This window comes from Triturus cristatus, chromosome 7 (assembly GCF_964204655.1).
Source record: "Triturus cristatus chromosome 7, aTriCri1.1, whole genome shotgun sequence".
Lineage (NCBI taxonomy): Eukaryota > Metazoa > Chordata > Amphibia > Caudata > Salamandridae > Triturus > Triturus cristatus.
In genome coordinates, this window is record NC_140590.1 from 718,714,654 (window position 1) to 718,734,076 (window position 19,423).

Here is a 19,423-nt window from a genome sequence, read left to right on the forward strand (position 1 = left end):
TGTGTTGCAGACAGGTGTTCTGAGGCCACGCCCCTTTTTACATCTCTATGCAATGCAGCTCTGTGGCGCTTACTGGAGGTACCTAGTGGACTAGTTTGACCCTAGGGACACTTAGGATTCAAGGGGACTTAATCTCTCAACTTAGCGGCCACAGGGCGCGTTTACACAGTGGTGAAGGTAGGGGACAGGGCCTGAGGTGACGTGTGCAAACACGCCCTGTGGCGCGTTTTAAGTTGGGGAAAAATTTCCCCTTCAATCATGAGGGACCCTGGGTGCCAACTAGCCCACCAGGTGCTTCCAGTAAGCACCTCTGCGCTGCGTTGCAGAGAGGTGGTCTAGGCCGTGCCCCTTTTTACATCTCTCTGCTACGCAGCTCTGTGGCACTTACTGGAGGTACCTAGTGGGCAAGTTGGACCCCTGGGGCTCTCAGGATTGAAGGGGAATTATTTCCCCAACTTAAAACACGCCACAGGACGTGTTTTCACACGTCACCTCTGGCCCCATCCCCTCCCTTCACCACTGTGTAAGTATTCATGCAGTGAGCCAGGCCTTAGCACATGGACTGCTTCAAACACCTATCCACTGTTCATGCAGTCCTCTAACCACCTACACACTTGTCTTTCACACCTTCAATTCCCCAGTCAGTATTCATACACTTCCAGCACTCCCCTTGCACTCCTCTAGTGACCCATTCAGCATCATGTACTAATCAATTCACTGCACCAAAACCCAAACACTTATAAATTCACCCAGACACTCTCCTTGCAGTACTCTAGTCATTCAGTCAGTACCCAAGTATTCATGCAGTGAGCCAGGCCTTAGCACATGGACTGCTTCTAACCCCTATCCACTATGCATGCAGTCCTCTAACCACCTACACACTTGTCTTTCACACCTTCAATTCCCCAGTCAGTATCCATACACTTCCAGGAAACACCAAGTCACTCCCCTTGCACTACTCTAGTGACCCATTCAGCACCATGTAGTAATCCATTCACTGCGCCAAAACCCAACCACTTATAAATTCACCCAGGCACTCTCATTGCAGTACTCTAATCATTCAGTCAGTACCCAAGTACTCATGCACTGAGTTAGGCCTTAGCACATGGACTGCTTGAAACCCCTATCCACTATGCATGCAGTCCCCTAACTAACCAACACACGTAGAGTTCTGCACTTATACATTCAACAAAAAAAACAATATTTCAGTTTCAATATTTTTTTAAACTTTTTTATTTCCCTTTTATATTAAAAATATATATTGTAATTTAAAAAATAAAATATGTAAAAATAAACAGTTAAAAAAACTGTAGAAAATCAGTTTAAAAAAATACATATAACTATTATTACATTTAAAAATTATCATTTAAAAAACCTTCGAAATTCACTGAAAAAAACCATAGGTTTCAGGGCTGTTATAGTTGGCTAGACATTTCACTCGTACAAAACCACTGAAATTCCTCCGTTCTGCTAACTATAACTCGCGCGCCCGCAATCCACTGCTGATGATGTCACATATTACATCATTCATGACATGGTCAGTGACATCACTAGTGACATCACTGATGACATCATCCACGTGACAATCAGATACACCTCATCATACACTAGTATAACCTTTCATCACTCACTGTAAAATACAGAGTACCATATTTGAATCCATTGACACACCAATACAAGTTTCTAAAAACCCACTCAGTGATTCCTAGATCTACACACACATCTAACCACTTACCTATAGAGTCACTCATACATGCTGTGAATGATCAATAGAACACTATCAAATATACATATACACCTATATCGACATTACACACCAGCACACATCCTATTCACTTATGCAGTCATCCTACTCACTTATGCAAACAATGGCTCATACTTACATTTATTCAGCCACACACTTATACAAACACCACTTCATTTATTCATATAGATAGTAACTCATACTTAGTGTTATAAAATCACTATTACAAGTATACAGTTATCCATACAGTCACTCATACAATCACTGATTCTTATGTATACTTATTTATATACAACTGTCACATACACTGCCTTTTATTTTTCTAGTTTGTTGGACATGTACCATTGAGAGATATATTTGCTCATCACCACACCCATAAAGATATTCACTCACCCAAACAACTGTTATAACATGTAGTCTTATACTCATATACCTACTGAATCAACTATTCACACATCTTTGGGCAGTCACACACACCCCACCAAACCACACACACATTCACTCTCCCATACAAATACTCAGTTAACTAATCAATAACTAATATAGACTTTCACATAGCTAGTAACCAACTGGTGCAGTAGCTTACACAACAACTGACAAAGTGATACAGATATTCACACTATAAATTAGTCAAGTAAACAGTCAATCACACTGCTACTAAATACTCCATCCAGATATTTATATTTATATATCCACTCATTCTTCAATGCAGATTGCTATATATAGAATACATATTTAAATAACAAACCAAACCACATTCACTGGATGATGTCATCAGTGATGTCACTGACCATGTCATGAATGATGTAATATGTGACATCATCAGCATTGGATTGCGGGCGCGCGAGTTATAGTTAGCAGAACTTACTATAACGGAGGAATTTCAATGGTTTTGTACGAGTGAAATGTCCAGCTAACAGCCCTGAAACCTATGTTTTTTTCAGTGAATATATATATATATATATATATATATATATATATATATATATATATATATACACACACACACATGTATATATATATATATATATATATATATATATATATACATATACATACACACACACACACTGAAAAAAACAAAGGTTACAGAGATGTTATAGTTAGGCTCAGAATTCACTACTACAAAAACGTTTGTAGTAGGTTAGTGTATATGTTTAACACTCAAACTCTTAAAAACACTAACACTCACATTATGTCAACAGGGATGTCATTTGAGATGTCATCAGTGAGGCCATCAGTGATGTCGCTGACCATGTCATGAGTAATGTATTATGTGAGGTCATAAGCAGTGCATTGTGGCCGTACGTTATAGTTAGCTCAGCTGAATTTCTATGGTTTTGTACAAGTAAATTCTGAGCCCAACTATAACATCCCAGTAACCTTTGTTTTTTCCAGTGAATTTCAATGTTTTTTTAAAATTCTATTTCCTAACAATAACATCCCTGTAACCTTTTGGATTTTTATGTGAATTTCAATGTTTTTTTTAACTACTAGGCGCATTTGCAGAGTGGTGGAGAAAGGAGACGGTCCTCCCACAAGCTGTCAGCAGTCCCACTGTGTGGCACTTACTGGAGGTAACAGGACAGGTTGTTCGCCCCCAAGCACCCTCACCAGCCAAAATGACTTCATTCCCCAAAAAATTGTGCCCCAGGCGGCCCCTTTGCAGAGAAAGGGGTCAGGCCCACGGCGACTTACCACAGGGCTGGTGCTTAATTTTTGTTTAAAATATCTTTTTTGTGCAATAGGTGAGGGAGGGCCGCACAGCCCGCCTTCCTGGGCAGATTTCAGCTCCAGGTACACCATCCGCCGGGGCCTGGTCTTTATAAAATGTATATTTATAAGGGGAGAAGGGCTGTGCGGCCCTTTCCCGGGCCAATTTCCGCCCTGGGGACCCCATCCTACGGGGCCCGGCCTCTCTATTCTGGGTGCCCCTAGGGCACCCATTTACCTGTGCGGAGGACCACAGAGGGAACCTCTAGACCCCTGCAGTCCTTGGCGGCTCCTCGCCTCCTGTGGGAGCCAGCATTGCTGTGACTGAAAGGCAGCACCCTGTCTGTCAGAGCAATGTTTTCATCTGTTTCTCTGCACACACATTTGCGTGCAGAGAAACGGATGAAAATTCTGCTTTCTGCAAACCGGATCTGTTTGACAGCTCCGGCTTGCAGAAAGCGGAGTTATGTATGCTTTTGCTCAGTGGGAGCTGCCAGCTCCCACCAAGCAAAAGCAAACAGCCACCTCCCGAGGTTGGGTACTTCAGGAGGTAGCAGGAGCCAGCCCTGGGGGGGCGGCTATCTTAAATCTTTGCCACGGGAAGGTGGCAGTCCACGGGGCAGGGGGTCTGTGATGGACCTCCAACATACATTTTTTTCAGCCCCCGGGAGGTGGCAGTCCTCAAGGTTTCCCCGGGGAGGGGGTGGAACTGGGACTGCGGGGGTCCATGGGAACCCACTGCATTAATTTTAGTTTTGCCCCGGGGGGTGGCAGTCCCTCGGGCTTATAAGCCACAGGAGTGGGGCTGTGCGCCCCCCCTTCTTTATATAAGGTCTCATGCCCCCAGGACCTGGGACGCCTAAGGACCTATCAGTAAAGCAGCATGGGAGTCCGTGATTCTTTTTTTGTGCCCTGGTGGGGTCCCTCGGCAACCCCCCCAGAGGCTTAGGGGGTCAGGATATTTCTACTCTGCCGCCTTCTCTTTTTCTTTTACTTTTTTTTTGGAGGGGGGTGGACACGGCTGAAGCAGAGTCCCAAGATGGCTACCAACACTTCCTGGTTTGAAGTTTTGCCAGCCAATCAGATTTGAGCACAAGGACTGTTGGATCCGCGGAAAATCTGCGTCCCTATATATACAGATTTGGATTTCCCTTAATATTTCCAAAACTATTTACCAGATTAATGCCAATTTACAAAAAGGTCGCATTCTTGGCCAACAGTTACCTTTCTGCCAAATTTGGTGCAGTTCCGTTCAGCAGTTCGGACTGTAGTCATGTCTAAAATCTTATGGGAATTAACATGGAAAAAACATGTTTTGGGACCCCCACCCCCCTGCTTTTTCTCAGCCCCGCTTGACGGATCATCATGAATCTTTCAAGACATCAGCTATAGTGAGCATCATACTAGTTATGAAAAGGTCATGAGGATTCATCAAACAAAACCAAAGTAATTGGCAATTGAAAAAAAAAGTTCTTCCTATAGAAACTAGGTCCCAACTATAACCACCTACTATACTATATATATATATATATATATATATATATATATATTTATATATATATATATATATATATATATATACTTTACCATTTCTTTGCACTAATCTCTGCGCATTGATTGATATTTTAAAAGCAAATTTATACTGACTTGATGAATTTGCAAATATCTCCTTTTCCAGTTGAGATATGGTTAGATAGTCAAGCTCTGGACTATTTGGAGAAAGTGGCATTTACACCAAAATATTCCAAAATTGGAGTTAGTAATTAGCCTTCTGACGCAATCTGTTGAATCCCATAGGGCGTAACTCCAGATAAAAACGAGTAGCAGCCTCATGCCATTAAAGCCTTGATAATGAGGGCTTTAACAAAATGCACATATAAAAAAGTTGTAAAAATCAGGAGAAGACAAGAGATCACCAAAAAGACAGTAGCTTTTATAATATCAGCACTACACCAACAGGCTATAATTTTATTTCCAAATCAGGAACAAGGGACACCCGACTCACAAGGAACCTGGGTCATTAAGTGTAACAGAAACAATCGTTCCTGTGGAAAAAATTGCTAGTTTATATTGATAAGATGTGCAATCGCAATTATAAAGGGTTATAATGATGTCAGAAAGAAAGGAGACCATGAACACCTCTGTATGTATTTACAATGATTATTTTATATCATTAAAAAATTATACATATGTACAGAAAAGGAAAAACAATAGTGCTATGTGTCCCTTGTGTTAATGGAACCTAAAAACATGAGACACAAATTTAAATCTTGGTTTCCACAATATTTAAAGTCGACCATCAATTATTTAACAATATTCCCAGCTACTGTACGAAATGGTCAGAGCTGATTGAAATGGTTCGCTTTAATTAGCTGTCGACGGCGTTTTGACCCTGTGTGCGTTGTAGGTTCACTATTGCATCAGGCTTGACAGAGTAATGGCCGAGCTACAGCAGCAGCCGTGCGCTTTTGCGCACACCTGTTGAGTGGCATTTCAGTGACACTATTTTGCCATCGTTGAAGGTAGGAGATAACTTTTTTTTAAAGGTTTAACACATAGGCATGTTTTGTTTCCCAGAAGAGACTCAGTGTAGTTCTGGAGATTAGAATCCACTGTCTATCTCGTGCTCTGCATGGCCAGGGCACTATAGAATGATATGCAGCCATCCATACGGTTGAACGATTGCTCCCAGCCTTCATTAATGAATCAGAAAGGTAAAATGTGGGTCAGGTTTCTATTGCACGCCATCTATATATAATAAAAAACGTTGGTTTCAAATCATACCCTTCACATACATACCCGAAACTTTCATGCACAAACTAGTCAAAAAGCAGCACCTCTTTGGAAAGTTCCGTGGAAATTCGCCAAGCAATACCAAAGCGATCGGCAACACAAAAAAACCCCATTTTGTATGGAAAAGCTGATCTAATTACAACTATCCAGTGGCAACTGCCACTGGGATGGATATCTCTCTCTCTCTCTCTCTCTCAAGGCTCCAATCCCATTACATACAGGTTTTGCCAAACTCTTAAGGCGGGTGCCACAATCTTCGTGAGGGTGGGACTCACGTTTAAATGACAGCTAAACCGCATGCGATGATACAGTCCCCGTGAGTGCCTATGCGTGCTGTATCATCGCATGCGGTTGAGCTGTTATATATATATACATTCACATGCACATGCACACACATTATATGGTTCACTGAAACAGGCATGGTTTAGGTGCTCTGAGCTGAAAGTCTATCCATAAACGCCACCAGCCTTTTTGCCCCGAGCAGAAAGAAAATTAGAAAGCGGATGGATATATAATCCACAAATGAATATTGCACATCGCATGCCAGACTCACCTCGGGTTGTCGGCAACATGTCTGACAAGCCTTGCCAGGCTGTCACCATTTCTGGATTCTTCTCCAAATCTGCAAAGTTCTTCCACACCCTGATGGCGCCATCATCTTCAGGGCAGACCAAAAGGAGAGAGGTTAGGAGATAGCAAGGAGGGTCCGAGAAGACAAAGACTGACAACATCAGTGTCTTACCCACAAACATGCCTGGCAAATGAAAGTGAGTGTACATCATACATATTCCGGGTTTCCGTCAACCTATTTTAAAGTGCTCGATGTACTGCGATGTGTCTGGTTGCACCCGGATGAACTCTTCTAACCATCATCTCAAGGTAAAGTATGCCGAAATTCCCCCTCCATATATACACCTCATCTACATTTTTCTGTCATTTGTTATTCACTGTGCACAATAAAATTTTCTACCCCAACGTCTTTCTGCTGTTGCACTGGCCGACTGCTTGTCATCAGCAAATGTACATCTTGTTTGAGCGGCACAAAAAAATATATAATCTGTGGGATTCCTTTTGGGAAGCCGTTAAGGTGGTGCACAAATCCTATGACATTACTTCAGTGATTGTTAAGCATAGATGTAGTGCAGATGTAGTGCAGTCTGACTCTCTTTCTCAGTTCTACTGTCCCACAGGACAAAACTAGGATCCCTTCCTCACCTAACACCACCATAGAACCATAAGGAAATCCATCAGCAGACCCAGAACTCAGATGATTTGGAAGTCTCGGACTAAACAAAGAGATGGAACCTCAAACTACAGATTCTTGTCGTTTTAGAAGCAGAGCAGAAGTTCATAATATGTACCTTGTGATTACTGAGAGGACAGCGCTGGATCACACATTAGGGCTTTGGGGTCCTAGATCTGGCTGCGGCGGGTATACCCCTTAAATGTAGAATTCTGAGAGCTCTACAGGAGCTCCTAAAGCACATACTGCTCCAAGTAGGTTGAATTCAGAAGGGGTAAGGGGTGTTAACTGTTACATGCTTTTCTGGTGGGATAATGTGGGTCCTGATCGAGGTACTCCTGATTACATTGCATATGGCAGGATTTGGGGGTTCCTCCAATAGGCACTTCTAATTATAGTTATGAGTGGTAGGATTGATTATGCTACTTACCAGTATGCATCTGTTCTTGGCATGTAGGGCTGCTGACATTCATATCTGTGCATAGATCGCCGCCTAGTGTTGGGTCCGGATGATTGCACATTGTTGTCCTGGAAGAGTCTTCGAAGTATCACGAGATAGGTGGCTCCTCCCCTGGACTACAGTGCGCATGGGCATCCTCTCCATCCTTAGATTGTTTTTCGCCATTGTGGCAGTGATGGAGTAGATATAGTAAGTGATGACCATGCTATACAGAAAATACTGAGTGCTGCAGCCGCGACACGCGTCGGGGAGGAGGGTGGGAGATATGAATGTCAGCAGCCCTACATGCCAAGAACAGATGCATACTGGTAAGTAGCATAATCAGTTCGAGGCATGTGGGCTGTTGAATTCATATCTGTGCATAGAATACATAGCAGTACCTCCCCTAGAGGCGGCTACCTGTGCCAGCTGCAGCAGTCTGGAAAAGAGTTTTGAGAACAGCCTGTCCTACAGCTGCCTGCTGTCTTGAGTGTACATCTACGCAGTAGTGTTTGGTAAATGTATGTATAGTGGACCATGTGGCTGCTCTACAAATTTCGTGTAAAGGGATGTTTCCTATGAAAGCCATGGATGCCCCTAACTTTCGTGTTGAGTGGGCTCGTGGGGGAACCGTTAATGTGCGTTTAGCTTTGTGATAGCAAATCTGAATGCATTTAACGATCCATCTGGCTATTGCCTTTGTGTTGTGGAGAGAAGGCAACGAAGAGTTGTTTAGTTTTTCTAAAATCCTTTGTCCTGTCAATATAGTACATGAGAGCCCGCTTTACATCTAGTGTATGGAGCATTCTTTCCGCGACATTTTGCGGATTTTGGAAGAAAACGGGCAGTTCGATAGTTTGATTAATGTGGAACTGTGATATGACTTTGGGCATGAACTTGGGGTTGGTGCGTAGGACAACCCTGTTTGCGTGGACCTGAATGAATGGCTCCTGAATGGTTAGTGCCTGGAGTTCACTAACTCTCCTTAAGGAAGTGATGGCCACCAGGAAAGCCACTTTCCAGGTGAGGAATTGAATCTCACATGAATGGAGAGGTTCAAAGGGCAGACCCAGCAGTCTGGTGAGGACCAAGTTGAGGTTCCACACTGGTGCTGGTGGGTGTCTTGGGGGAATTACTCGTTTGAGTCCCTCCAAGAAAGCTTTGATGGCAGGTACCTTGAATAAGGAGAGGTGCTGCCTGTTTTGGAGGTCGGCTGCTATCGCGGTCAAATTGATGCGTATTGAGTTGTATGCCAGATTACAGCGGTACAGGTGTAAGAGGTAGCATATGATGTTTTGAATAGATGCGTCCAGTGGGTTAATGTCATTGTTGTTGCAGTAAATGACAAACCTTTTCCATTTGGCCGCATAGCAGGCTCTAGTAGTGGGTCTCCTGGCTTCTTTGATGATAGTCATGCAGTCAGGTGGTAAGTTTAGGTAGCCAAATTCTAAGACCTCAGGAGCCAGATCGCCAGGTTCAGTTGCTGGGGATCTGGGTGCTGAATTTCGCCATGGTTCTGCGTTAAAAATGCTGGTTTTATCCGCAGTCGTTGATGAGGCACCACGGAAAGTTCCAGAAAGGTGGTGTACCATGGCTGGCGTGCCCACGTTGGAGCAACCAGGATAAGGGTCAGTGAGTGTTGCCTTAGTTTGCGCGCCACCAGCGGTATTAATGGTGCTGGGGGAAAAGCGTACGCAAATCTGCCGGACCAGTTCATCCATATCGCATTGCCCTGTGACTGTGGGTGTGGGAACCTGGCGGCAAAGCTTTGGCATTTTGCGTTTTCTTTTGTGGCGAATAGGTCTATCTCTGGATGACCCCACTGCTGGAAGTACGGTTGGAGAACTGATGGGTGTAGCTCCCACTCGTGCATTTGGTGGCTGTGTCTGCTGAGCAGATCCGCCATTTGGTTGTCCTTGCCTGGGAGGTGTTCTGCCATGAGGAATATGTTCCTCTGAATGGCCCACTTCCACATGTTCTGAGCCAGATGAGACAACTGTGGAGAGTGTGTTCCTCCCTGCTTCTGTATGTAGTAAATGGCAGTCATGTTGTCCGTCCGGATCAACACGGCTTTGTTGCACAGGTGTACTTTGAATGCCTTCATGGCTAGGAAGATTGCCATCAGTTCCAGAAGGTTGATGCGCATCTTCTTTTGTTGTGTTGTCCATAGTCCCTGCACCGTGTAATTGAGTACATGAGCTCCCCATCCCTGGAGAGACGCGTCCGCTGTTAGTATGATTTGTGGAACAGGCTCTTGGAACGGTCGGCCCTTGCAAAGGTTTTGTGGACTCCACCAATGCAGAGAGTTGTATGCCCGACCGCTCACCAACACTAGGTCTTTTAGTTGCCCGTGAGCCTGATTCCATTGACGTGCTAAGCACTCCTGAAGCGGGCGCATATGTAGTCTCGCGTGTGGGACTATGAAAATGCAGGAGGCCATCATGCCTATCAACTGCATGAACACTCGCGCAGGAAGGGAGTGTTGAGGTTGGAATTTTGAGATCAGCAGTTGCATGCTGTTGATTCTCACTAAAGTTGGCTGAGCTGTGGCAGCCAGAGTGTTGATCGTTGCTCCTAAGTACTGTTGTACGTGCGCAGGTTGGAGACTTGATTTTGGGTAATTTAGTGAGAATCCCAGATCGTGAAGAAGGTGAATGGTGTGGGACATGTGGGTGGCACATTGTTGTGCTGACTTGGCCTGAACTAGCCAGTCGTCCATATAAGGGAAGACGTGAATGTTTTGTCTTCGCAGATGCGCGGCCACTGTTGCCAGGCACTTGGTAAAGACCCTGGGTGCTGTTGTTACTCCGAAGGGGAGAACTTTGAACTGATAGTGATTCCCTTGAATAGTGAATCTGAGGTATTTCCTGTGTGAAGGGTGTATGGGTATGTGGAAGTATGCATCCTTCAGGTCTAGCGTGGCTAGGAAATCCCCCTGACTGAGTAGTGGGAGAACCTGCTGGAGGGTGAGCATATGGAAATGCTCTGACAGAATATATAGGTTTAGGGGTCGCAGGTCTAGAATAGGTCTGAGCGAGCCGTCCTTTTTGGGGATTAAGAAGTACAGAGAGTACACTCCTGTGCCCTGCTGGTCGATGGGCACTACTTCTATTGCCCCTTTTGCGAGCATAGCAAGCACTTCCTGCTGGAGTGTTCGGCTGACATAGGACGGTGCTTTGGCGGTATGTTGGGTGGAGTGGAAGTTAGTTCTAGACAGTACCCGTGCTGGAAGATGTCCCTGACCCACCTGTCCGTGGTGATGTTCTTCCACGCGGACAGGAACAGCTGGAGTCGTCCCCCGACAGGTGTTATGTGGTCGGGGGGTAAGGAGAGGGCGTCACTGTTTGTTCTTTGGAGAGGACCTGGTGTTGCCATAGCCACGTCCCCTGCCCTTGGTGCTGGATCCACGATATCCACCCCTGTTGTTTTTGTCATAGGTGCTTTGTGCGCCACTTTTAGCATACTGCTGTTGTGACCCCTGACCTCTTGTTGTTCCCCTATTTCCGGTGCGACGAAAGGAGCCACTACGAAATTGCTGCGTTTGCAGAGCCCCCATTGATTTCGCAGTGTCAGTGTATTTCTTTATTTTTTCTAGGGTAGTGTCAACGTCTGGGCCAAATAAGAATTCTGTGTTAACTGGTAAGTTCAGAATATTGTTTTGGATCTCGGGTTTGAAGCCTGAGATGCGTAACCAGGCATGGCGTCGTAGCATGACGCTTGTGTTTATTGCCCTAGCCGCTGTGTCAGCTGTGTCAAGGGCGCATTTTATGGATGCATTAGTGAGGAGTTGTCCTTCTCTAATGAGTAGCTCCGCTGACTCTTTATACTCATCTGGTAGATGTTGGAGCAGTGACTCCAGCGTGTCGTAATGTGACCTGTCATAACGTGCCAGGAGTGCCTGTGTATTGGCAATGCGCAGGATGTTCGCTGCTTGCGCTGCAATGCGTTTGCCCGATGTTTCTAGTACTTTTGACTCCTTGTCTGGGGGAGGAGCATCACCAGTCGTTTGCGAGTGGGCTCTCTCGCGAGCATTGGCAACCACCATGGAGTCTAATGGCAACTGACCCCTAATGTATTTAGGGTCACCGGGTGCAGGCTTGTATTTTTTTTCAATCCTGGGATTTAACACCCGGGCTCTTGTGGTGTCCTTGAAAATGTCTTTGGCAGGTTTGAGAACCCCTTTTAACATGGGCAGAGTTTTGACAGTTCTTTCTGAAGATGCGAAAGTGTCAAGCAGGAAGTCTTCCTCAATGGCATCAGAATGGAGTTCCACCCCATGATGAGCAGCAGCCCGTTCGATGAGGGTATTAAATGCAGCTGTGTCCTCTGTAGGAGACGTTTTTACGTTATAGAGTTGCGCATCTGGAGTATGTGGCGCGACACTTTGGTCTGTGGGGTCATCCCATGCCTGATCCGGGTCTTGTAGGTGCTCATCAGGATCTACGTCCCCAGGGTAGATGGTATCCTCCCCGCCATAGTCCTGTATTGCGTCCGATTCGGAAGGGGTAGGAGAAAAGGACTGCGGATCTGGATGGAAGGGTTGGAAGTGTTCTTGGAGCACTGGTTCCTGCTCCGCTGGCAGTTTGCGTTTAAGAGGAATTTTGTAGGGCTCCTCTTCCCTAACTGGTGTTATTTTGCGCTTGTGGAGCATTAACCTGCCAGTGTCAGCGTCAATAAATTGTGGCCCCGAAGAGTCTTGTTCTGTAAGGCCAGAGGTGGTGGACTGTGTGTGGAGGACACGTGTCCGAATTTGAAATAGTTTCGGTGCCGATGCCGGTGGCAGCCCAAACGCAATGTTGGTGGGCTCCGAGTGCACTTTACAGGGTTTGGCTGTGTCGGGACCCGAGATAGAGTGGAGGGTTGCCCGGTCACGGATGCGTTGCAAAGATGCGGAAACCTGCTGCACAGTGAACGCAGATGGTGGTTTGATGGGCACCTTAGTAGTAGACGTGTAGGCCAGCCCCGACTTTTTTGTCGGAAGGAGGTCACTGGTCTGAAGGGATGTATCGACAGTCGACGTAGTCGAGGACTTAGTCGGCGCCGGTGCGCTAGGCGTTGACGTAGCCGGGGCGGCCATTTTGACTGCGGAGGTTACGGCCTTCGATGTCGGCGCCGAAGGTCTCGGTGCCTTGCGGTGCCCGAGGGCGTGCTTTTTCTGGGTGTCAACCGCATCCGCTGCGGTGAGCTCGGCGCCGAAGTCTCTTTGTACGCGGTCGGAGCCGACGACTTTTTTCGGCGTCGGAGCAGTGGATGGTTTCGACGCCTTCGATCCGACCACCACCAGTTTCACTTTCGTTTTTGAAGGGACTGGAGCGATGGATGGTTTTGGGTTTAATAACCCGGTCGCCTTCGGTAATAGTGGCTCTTGCAGAGTGTTCGAGGCCGGACCGGAAGGTGGGGCCGAGGAACCATGTATTTGATCTTGGGTAAGGCCCGAAGGCGATCCCTCGACCGGAGCCTGATGACGACGTACAGTTTCGGCCTCCGTTTCGACGGATTGGCCTAGCTCCTCAGGAGAGCTGTCTTCTTCGGCTCCGTAGGCCTCGTCGAAGTCTCCTACCTCATCGACGGTTTCTTCACGTCGAAAGATCACTTCATCGTCGTCGTCCGATCGGGAATCATGTTCTGAAGCGGGGCTAGAGACTACTTCTTCCACGCTCTCGGCGTCCTCGTCCTCGGTGCTGAATATGTTGGTGGGAGCAGGCGCTGCTTGCTGCGCCTCCAGCCTCACTGCCCGTCGATTCCGCAGAGTCTTCTTAGATCGGAACCGTGCACAGGCCATGCATTTCGATTCGTCGTGATCCGGCGAGAGACATTTATTACAGACTGGGTGGACGTCGATATGAGGGTACTTCGCGTGGCATAACGGACACCTTTTGAATGGAGTCCTCGATTCCATCGTCGATCGAGCTTCGAAGTTCGGACCAATCCGGTCTGAAAGTTGGAAGAGGGTGCAGAGCACTAATGCTAGTAGTCGACACCGAACGGTAACTGTACCGACGAAAACTAAAGGCCTTTTGGCCTAAAACTGAGTATTCCTAAGTTGAGCTAAGATAGTCACATCCGAACCCAATGGCGGAAAAAAACAATCTAAGGATGGAGAGGATGCCCATGCGCACTGTAGTCCAGGGGAGGAGCCACCTATCTCGTGATACTTCGAAGACTCTTCCAGGACAACAATGTGCAATCATCCGGACCCAACACTAGGCGGCGATCTATGCACAGATATGAATTCAGCAGCCCACATGCCTCGAACTATTGGCTAGTCCTGGAGTAGGGACATGAGGTTTGAACACCTGTAAAGTCAAAATCACTTTGCACATCCCATCAGAACCTACTTGTTCACTCTTTTCCGGAATATTCCCCTGTAATACCTTATTCACCCTCTGATTTCTGAGTCCAGAGACCACAGGAGTGCCAACTCTACTACTCCAATGAAACAGTCCACGGCTACTGGTGGCTGGAGAGTCCAAGTGCCTCCTCTCTGTCTTTGACTAGTTATGGAGTGTCTGCCTCGTTTGTGAAAGCTATCAAGTATTAGGCTTCAGTTTTTTACACTACTTCGGGATAGGCATACCACCTGACTTCTGTAAAATCCATTCAGCCCCGCCAAGGCTTTCGTTTTGCCACTTGTGTTTTAAGCCTTGATACTAATACCAAGTTTATGCCTGTAGTAGGTTTATATCACTGCTTAAGTAACAGTCCTAATCAGTAGACTGCTACACTGACCCCCCCCCTCCCAAGTACTGAAATCTTCCATACCATCATAAATGTCGTCTCTACCATTGGGAGAAGGTTGTTATCTAGATGCTTACAGGTCAAGTCTGCTCCCTCCAAGAACAGCAGTGGTTGCTTGGTTGATCAATACAATGATTTTCCCAGCAGGGTAGGAGACACAGCGAATTACCTAGGCTGAATTCACCTACATTGGTACATTGAAGTCCATGGGCACTTAAAGATGAAAGGGAGTTTGCAAAGAAATTGGAGGAAAAGTCCGAGTGGATCATTGAATCACTCCTGTCGGTGGCTTCACCAGGACTGACCTGGTGATTAAAGTAAAAGTCCTCTGTAGAATTCTCTTGACTTTGGATATCCTAATCACTGTTCTAAAAACAGCTTTTTAATGATCTTTGAAATGTTTATGATAAATTTCATAATATTGCCTCAAGTGAACTGTTTTATGAATGGAAGCGTGCTCAAAGATATTAATTTCAAAGTAATATAATGGATATTGGTCTTTACGGGATTTCAGAATGATAAACGGCTGGTTACAGACAGCGCTTCGTCACAAAGTTCTCAAAGCGCTGTGAAACCAGGTATTATGACAATTTATTGGTGCTCAGTATATTGACCTCAGAGGACGCAAGGATGCATGGGCCTGCTGGGATACAACCTGTGGCCTTCAGGTTACTCACATATTTCTGCTGTGAATAGACTTGCCTACTGAGCTGTCATACTGTGTTACACTACGTGGTACCCTGCCAGCTCCCGCACAGTTGTCACTGGGGAGTCTAAGATGAACTGGAGCTCTGTCCAACCACTGCAGTCCTGGTATCCAGTGAGGAGAATGGGCTGTATCGCAGCTGGAAGTGCAAAGTGCTCCCTACAATCAACTGGATAGGGAGAAAAAGCCTGACAGCACCAAAGTTCGGCCTTGTATTCTGGGGGACACAGAGCACTAGCAGGTGATTACACTGCAATAAGGTTAGATTCTGGGACCATGGACTAGGTCTGGGCAATAATTTAGCCTTGAGGTGGGGTTCTGGAGTGCCAGGAGTAGGAAGTTGTGGCTGTAATATCTAGAATAGAACCTTATGCAGAAAACGACGATCAAATGAGGCAAAAACTGGGAATTCTCGGCATCCATCTCCACAGGTTGTAATCAGGCGGGGACACGAATGGTTATAACGTCCCATGCTTTATGTTGGATATCAGACACTGATGATTAGACCATCAATTACAGGGTTAGAGTGTACTACACAGGTTAAATCGCCAGAAGGGAGCGGACATTACTTAGCAGTGTCATATACTTTTAGGCAACAGTACTAAAAACATGTGAAACGGTTCTGAATTTGCACAAAAATGAATTTGCACAAAAATGACTCCCATACCTCCTCCTTTTCTGTCCGAGTTATTATTCGCCCTCGGAGCCCAGAACAAAGTGAGACAAGATGCATGCTGGGCTAGGATTCAACTCCTCCCGCCGTAGCCCACCCAGCATCCTTTATGACGCCCCCCATCTCCTCGGCCGGCTCTCGCACACTGCCGCCACATTGTGCTTCTTTCTCGCTGCTTCTTTTAATGAAACTTCTTTCCCCCGTCGGCCAGAACTGAAGAAAGCAGGAATCAATAGCTCTCCAGCAGAAAATGCGCAGAGGTCCTTTCACACCCCAGCCTGCCTCTATTCCGCGCTCGCCGCCCTCACCCGCCTCCCTGCAGGCTTCCTAATGAAGAGGCGGCCCTTCAGCAAGACTGGCGCTTTCGAGCAGCTTTGTGGAAGGCAGGAGAAATGCTGAAATAGAGCGCCGCGCGTGTGCGCGGGCTAGGGACAATTAGGAAATGCGGATTTATACGCTGCACGACCTCTCGAGATGTGTGGAAGCCCTGGGATAATAGCTTCAGGAAGACCATGGCGGATTGGCCCAGAAAGCATCCGAATACGCGATAATGAGGCTGCATTTACTCGTCCGGCCAGCACTGCTGTATTGTGTTGTAATTGAATGTATATAGCGCTTACGACCCCTGACGAGGCGTCAAAGCTCTTTTTCGGCGAGTAGCACGCTACTCCAGAACCCAAGAAGGATTAGTGTTGAATTAGTATAGTGAAATATGAAAGTAATTTGAGTGGTGGATGATATGTTAGTCGGTTATTGTGTGACGGCCAGCACTGCTGTGTGAGGGCAAGCACTGCTGTGTGTATCCCCTGTAGCACACGGGCACTTGTCGGCTAGGGGGTTTGAGCGAAATTACACGAGGCAAAAGCCCTACAGAATGGGACAGGGAACCTAGGAAACTTGCATACAATTCATTATATATATTGTTTTGTTTTTAACACAAATTAAATTAGTAATTAGTAGATTTATATTGCAAAGCTTATCACCCGTTAGGGTATCCAGGTGCTGTCCATAAGGATGTGGAGATTAAGTGATCTGCGTTGAGCCGACGCCGAGACTCGAACTTGGATTCCCAGCTCTGGCCGCTGCACAATATCAAAACCTGCAACACACTGTGTTCCTTCTTCAACTGACAACACAATAACCTTTTTAAGTTTCGTTTGTCAGACAGTACAAGCTGTCTGTTGGCGAAAAGCCCTAATGTCAGTATACAGTTAACTTGGAGCCCACCCATTGCTTACCATTGATCACTCTCATTTGCTTGCTTTTCATTTGTTAATCTTGTGCGTTCTTTCCTTCCTCTTCTTGTGTTGCCCCTCTCCTGGAGCATGAACGCATTAAATGTGTCCTCCCACTGCTTAATTTTCCAAACTACTTTTTTTTTTTTTTTAAACACTCCATAAGAGTGCATCTGTTTTCCAGCTGTCTCTTATGCACACCTCTTGGCCCTTAGGCAGCTCTGTGTTGCTCTTTGTCATCCATGTGCTTCCGCCATGCCCTCTCCATTATGTGCTTGCTTGAGTGTACCCCTCTGACCCTTGACGTTGGTTTCAAACCTGTGTGCTTCTCCCCCAGGTCCTCATTGCTTTCGCACCTGTGTTCCTACCTTCTCGCCTCCATCCACAGCCGGATTCACACCGGAGGTGTTTCCTCCTCCCCAGACCCCTGCCCATGGACTGACTCCCAAGCTGGACACGATTCTACTAATTCGATGGACATTTCCTGTGCCTAATCTAACTCCTTGGAACCCTCCGAGTTGCGCACACAACCAAACTCACACCGTTTTCACGTATCCTTCCTGTTCCTTAAATTCATTCCTCTCACTTGATCTATGCCCTCTGCTGGAACCTGAATGGAATTTTGAATAACTCCAGACCGGACCTCACTTGCATCCCTGACCGGATCCCTTACAGTCCCCATACCCTTCTGGTTGCCATCCGCTTCCACATATAGCCGTGCACCCCCCAAGGTGAACACCTCGCTGACACTGCTATTCTAGGACACAGTGTGCCCTTCCTTCAGTGCCAACCACTCGTCTTGATTTCTCAGACCATACAGCCCTGTTCCTAATAAATTGTAACCGGGTCCAGATGATGGCCTAACATTGTACAAAGGCCGAAACGCCGTCGACTTTTCACAGCGTAATTTACGGCCCCTCCTCGTGATTGCCCATAAAGACTTATTTGTACTGACTGTATCCGTTCTACGGGCATCACTAAGAATACACATTGTATATATGATTTGTTTGCACCAATTTTCCCGCTGTATATACTCCATGTGTCACAAGCGCCGTTCAACCTCTCACGAGCAATTGTGCACAGTATAACACAGGTTACATGACATTTAATGTAAAGCAGTGCTTTTATGATTATTTCTTTCTTTGACTTTATGACTAAATATATGGAAAAGGTTATTCCTAAACCACATGTCTCCCGTTTTCTTGTCTCCCTGGATTCCTCCTCCCTGCTCACAGCAAATGAATTGGGCTCCTTTATAAATTGCCTATTGAACAAAACCCTTTGAGACACTGTTGAGCGATATATTCCTTCTCCCCTGCAGCGCTCAGTACTGCACTCTCTACATGTCCTTCCCGCCCTCCACCCGCGCCCTCAATGTTACTTACCATATCTTCCCATCCACTTTAATACCCCCCAAAAAAATTTGCAAAACTTTTTCTTTTTACTTACTGGTCCAACGCTGATTGGTAAGCAAAAAGAAAAAAAAGCAACTACATCATTTTGTAGGCGTACGCATGCATTGCGTGCAAGCTTAGGAAAACACATGGCTGGCAGCATCTTAGTTTTTGTTTCTTCTGTAGCCATGCTGTACAGCATCAGGGTGTCTAAAAATCATTGGCAAAGCTATCAGGTCCCAAAACCGAGACCTATTGGCTTTGCCAATGCTTGCTGACTTAACTGGTGTATCATTTCTGTATCTGAGGTGATGGCTGTGAAGTGCACTGAGGCCACAGATTTGTACAGGAAAGGGAGACATCACAGCTTACCAGTGGCACTAAGTAGTAAAGAGCAGTCATGCCCGTTCAGATATTCCAAAGCCGTGATCCGGGTGTAGCGAGGGTTTCCATTGTGGAAGTGGTCCAATTTCTCTCCCTTCTTCCAGTCCCAAAAGCTGCATTCAGTGACAGAAAAAAAGGAATGAAAAAATTAGAACACCTGTGCTCAGACACAAATTGTACTGTAAAGGAATGCCAACAGCTTAAGTTTTCCCAAAGCTGTTGTATGAAAATCCACCCCCCCATAAACATTAAACCCGTTCTCTAATAAAAATGTAAAAAAAGAAAATATTAATTATGACCATGAATTGGGGGTAATGAACCTGATATGACGCACACAGGAAGGAAGGAGTGGGGTAAGATG

At 46.0% G+C, this 19,423-nt stretch overlaps 1 protein-coding gene across 2 annotated transcripts in view; it reads right to left on the bottom strand.

Annotated features, from left to right (window-relative positions):
- The window catches only part of RPTOR (regulatory associated protein of MTOR complex 1), a 1,825,560-nt gene that overhangs the window by 345,768 nt on the left and 1,460,369 nt on the right, over positions 1-19,423 (bottom strand). For both annotated transcript variants that reach the window (XM_085617419.1, XM_085617418.1), the window contains exons 27-28: positions 19,051-19,175; positions 6,804-6,908 (exon numbers count right to left, since the gene is read on the bottom strand). In XM_085617419.1, coding sequence (XP_085473545.1) covers positions 6,804-6,908; positions 19,051-19,175 — 230 coding nt within the window. The remainder of the gene's footprint in view (positions 1-6,803; positions 6,909-19,050; positions 19,176-19,423) is intronic.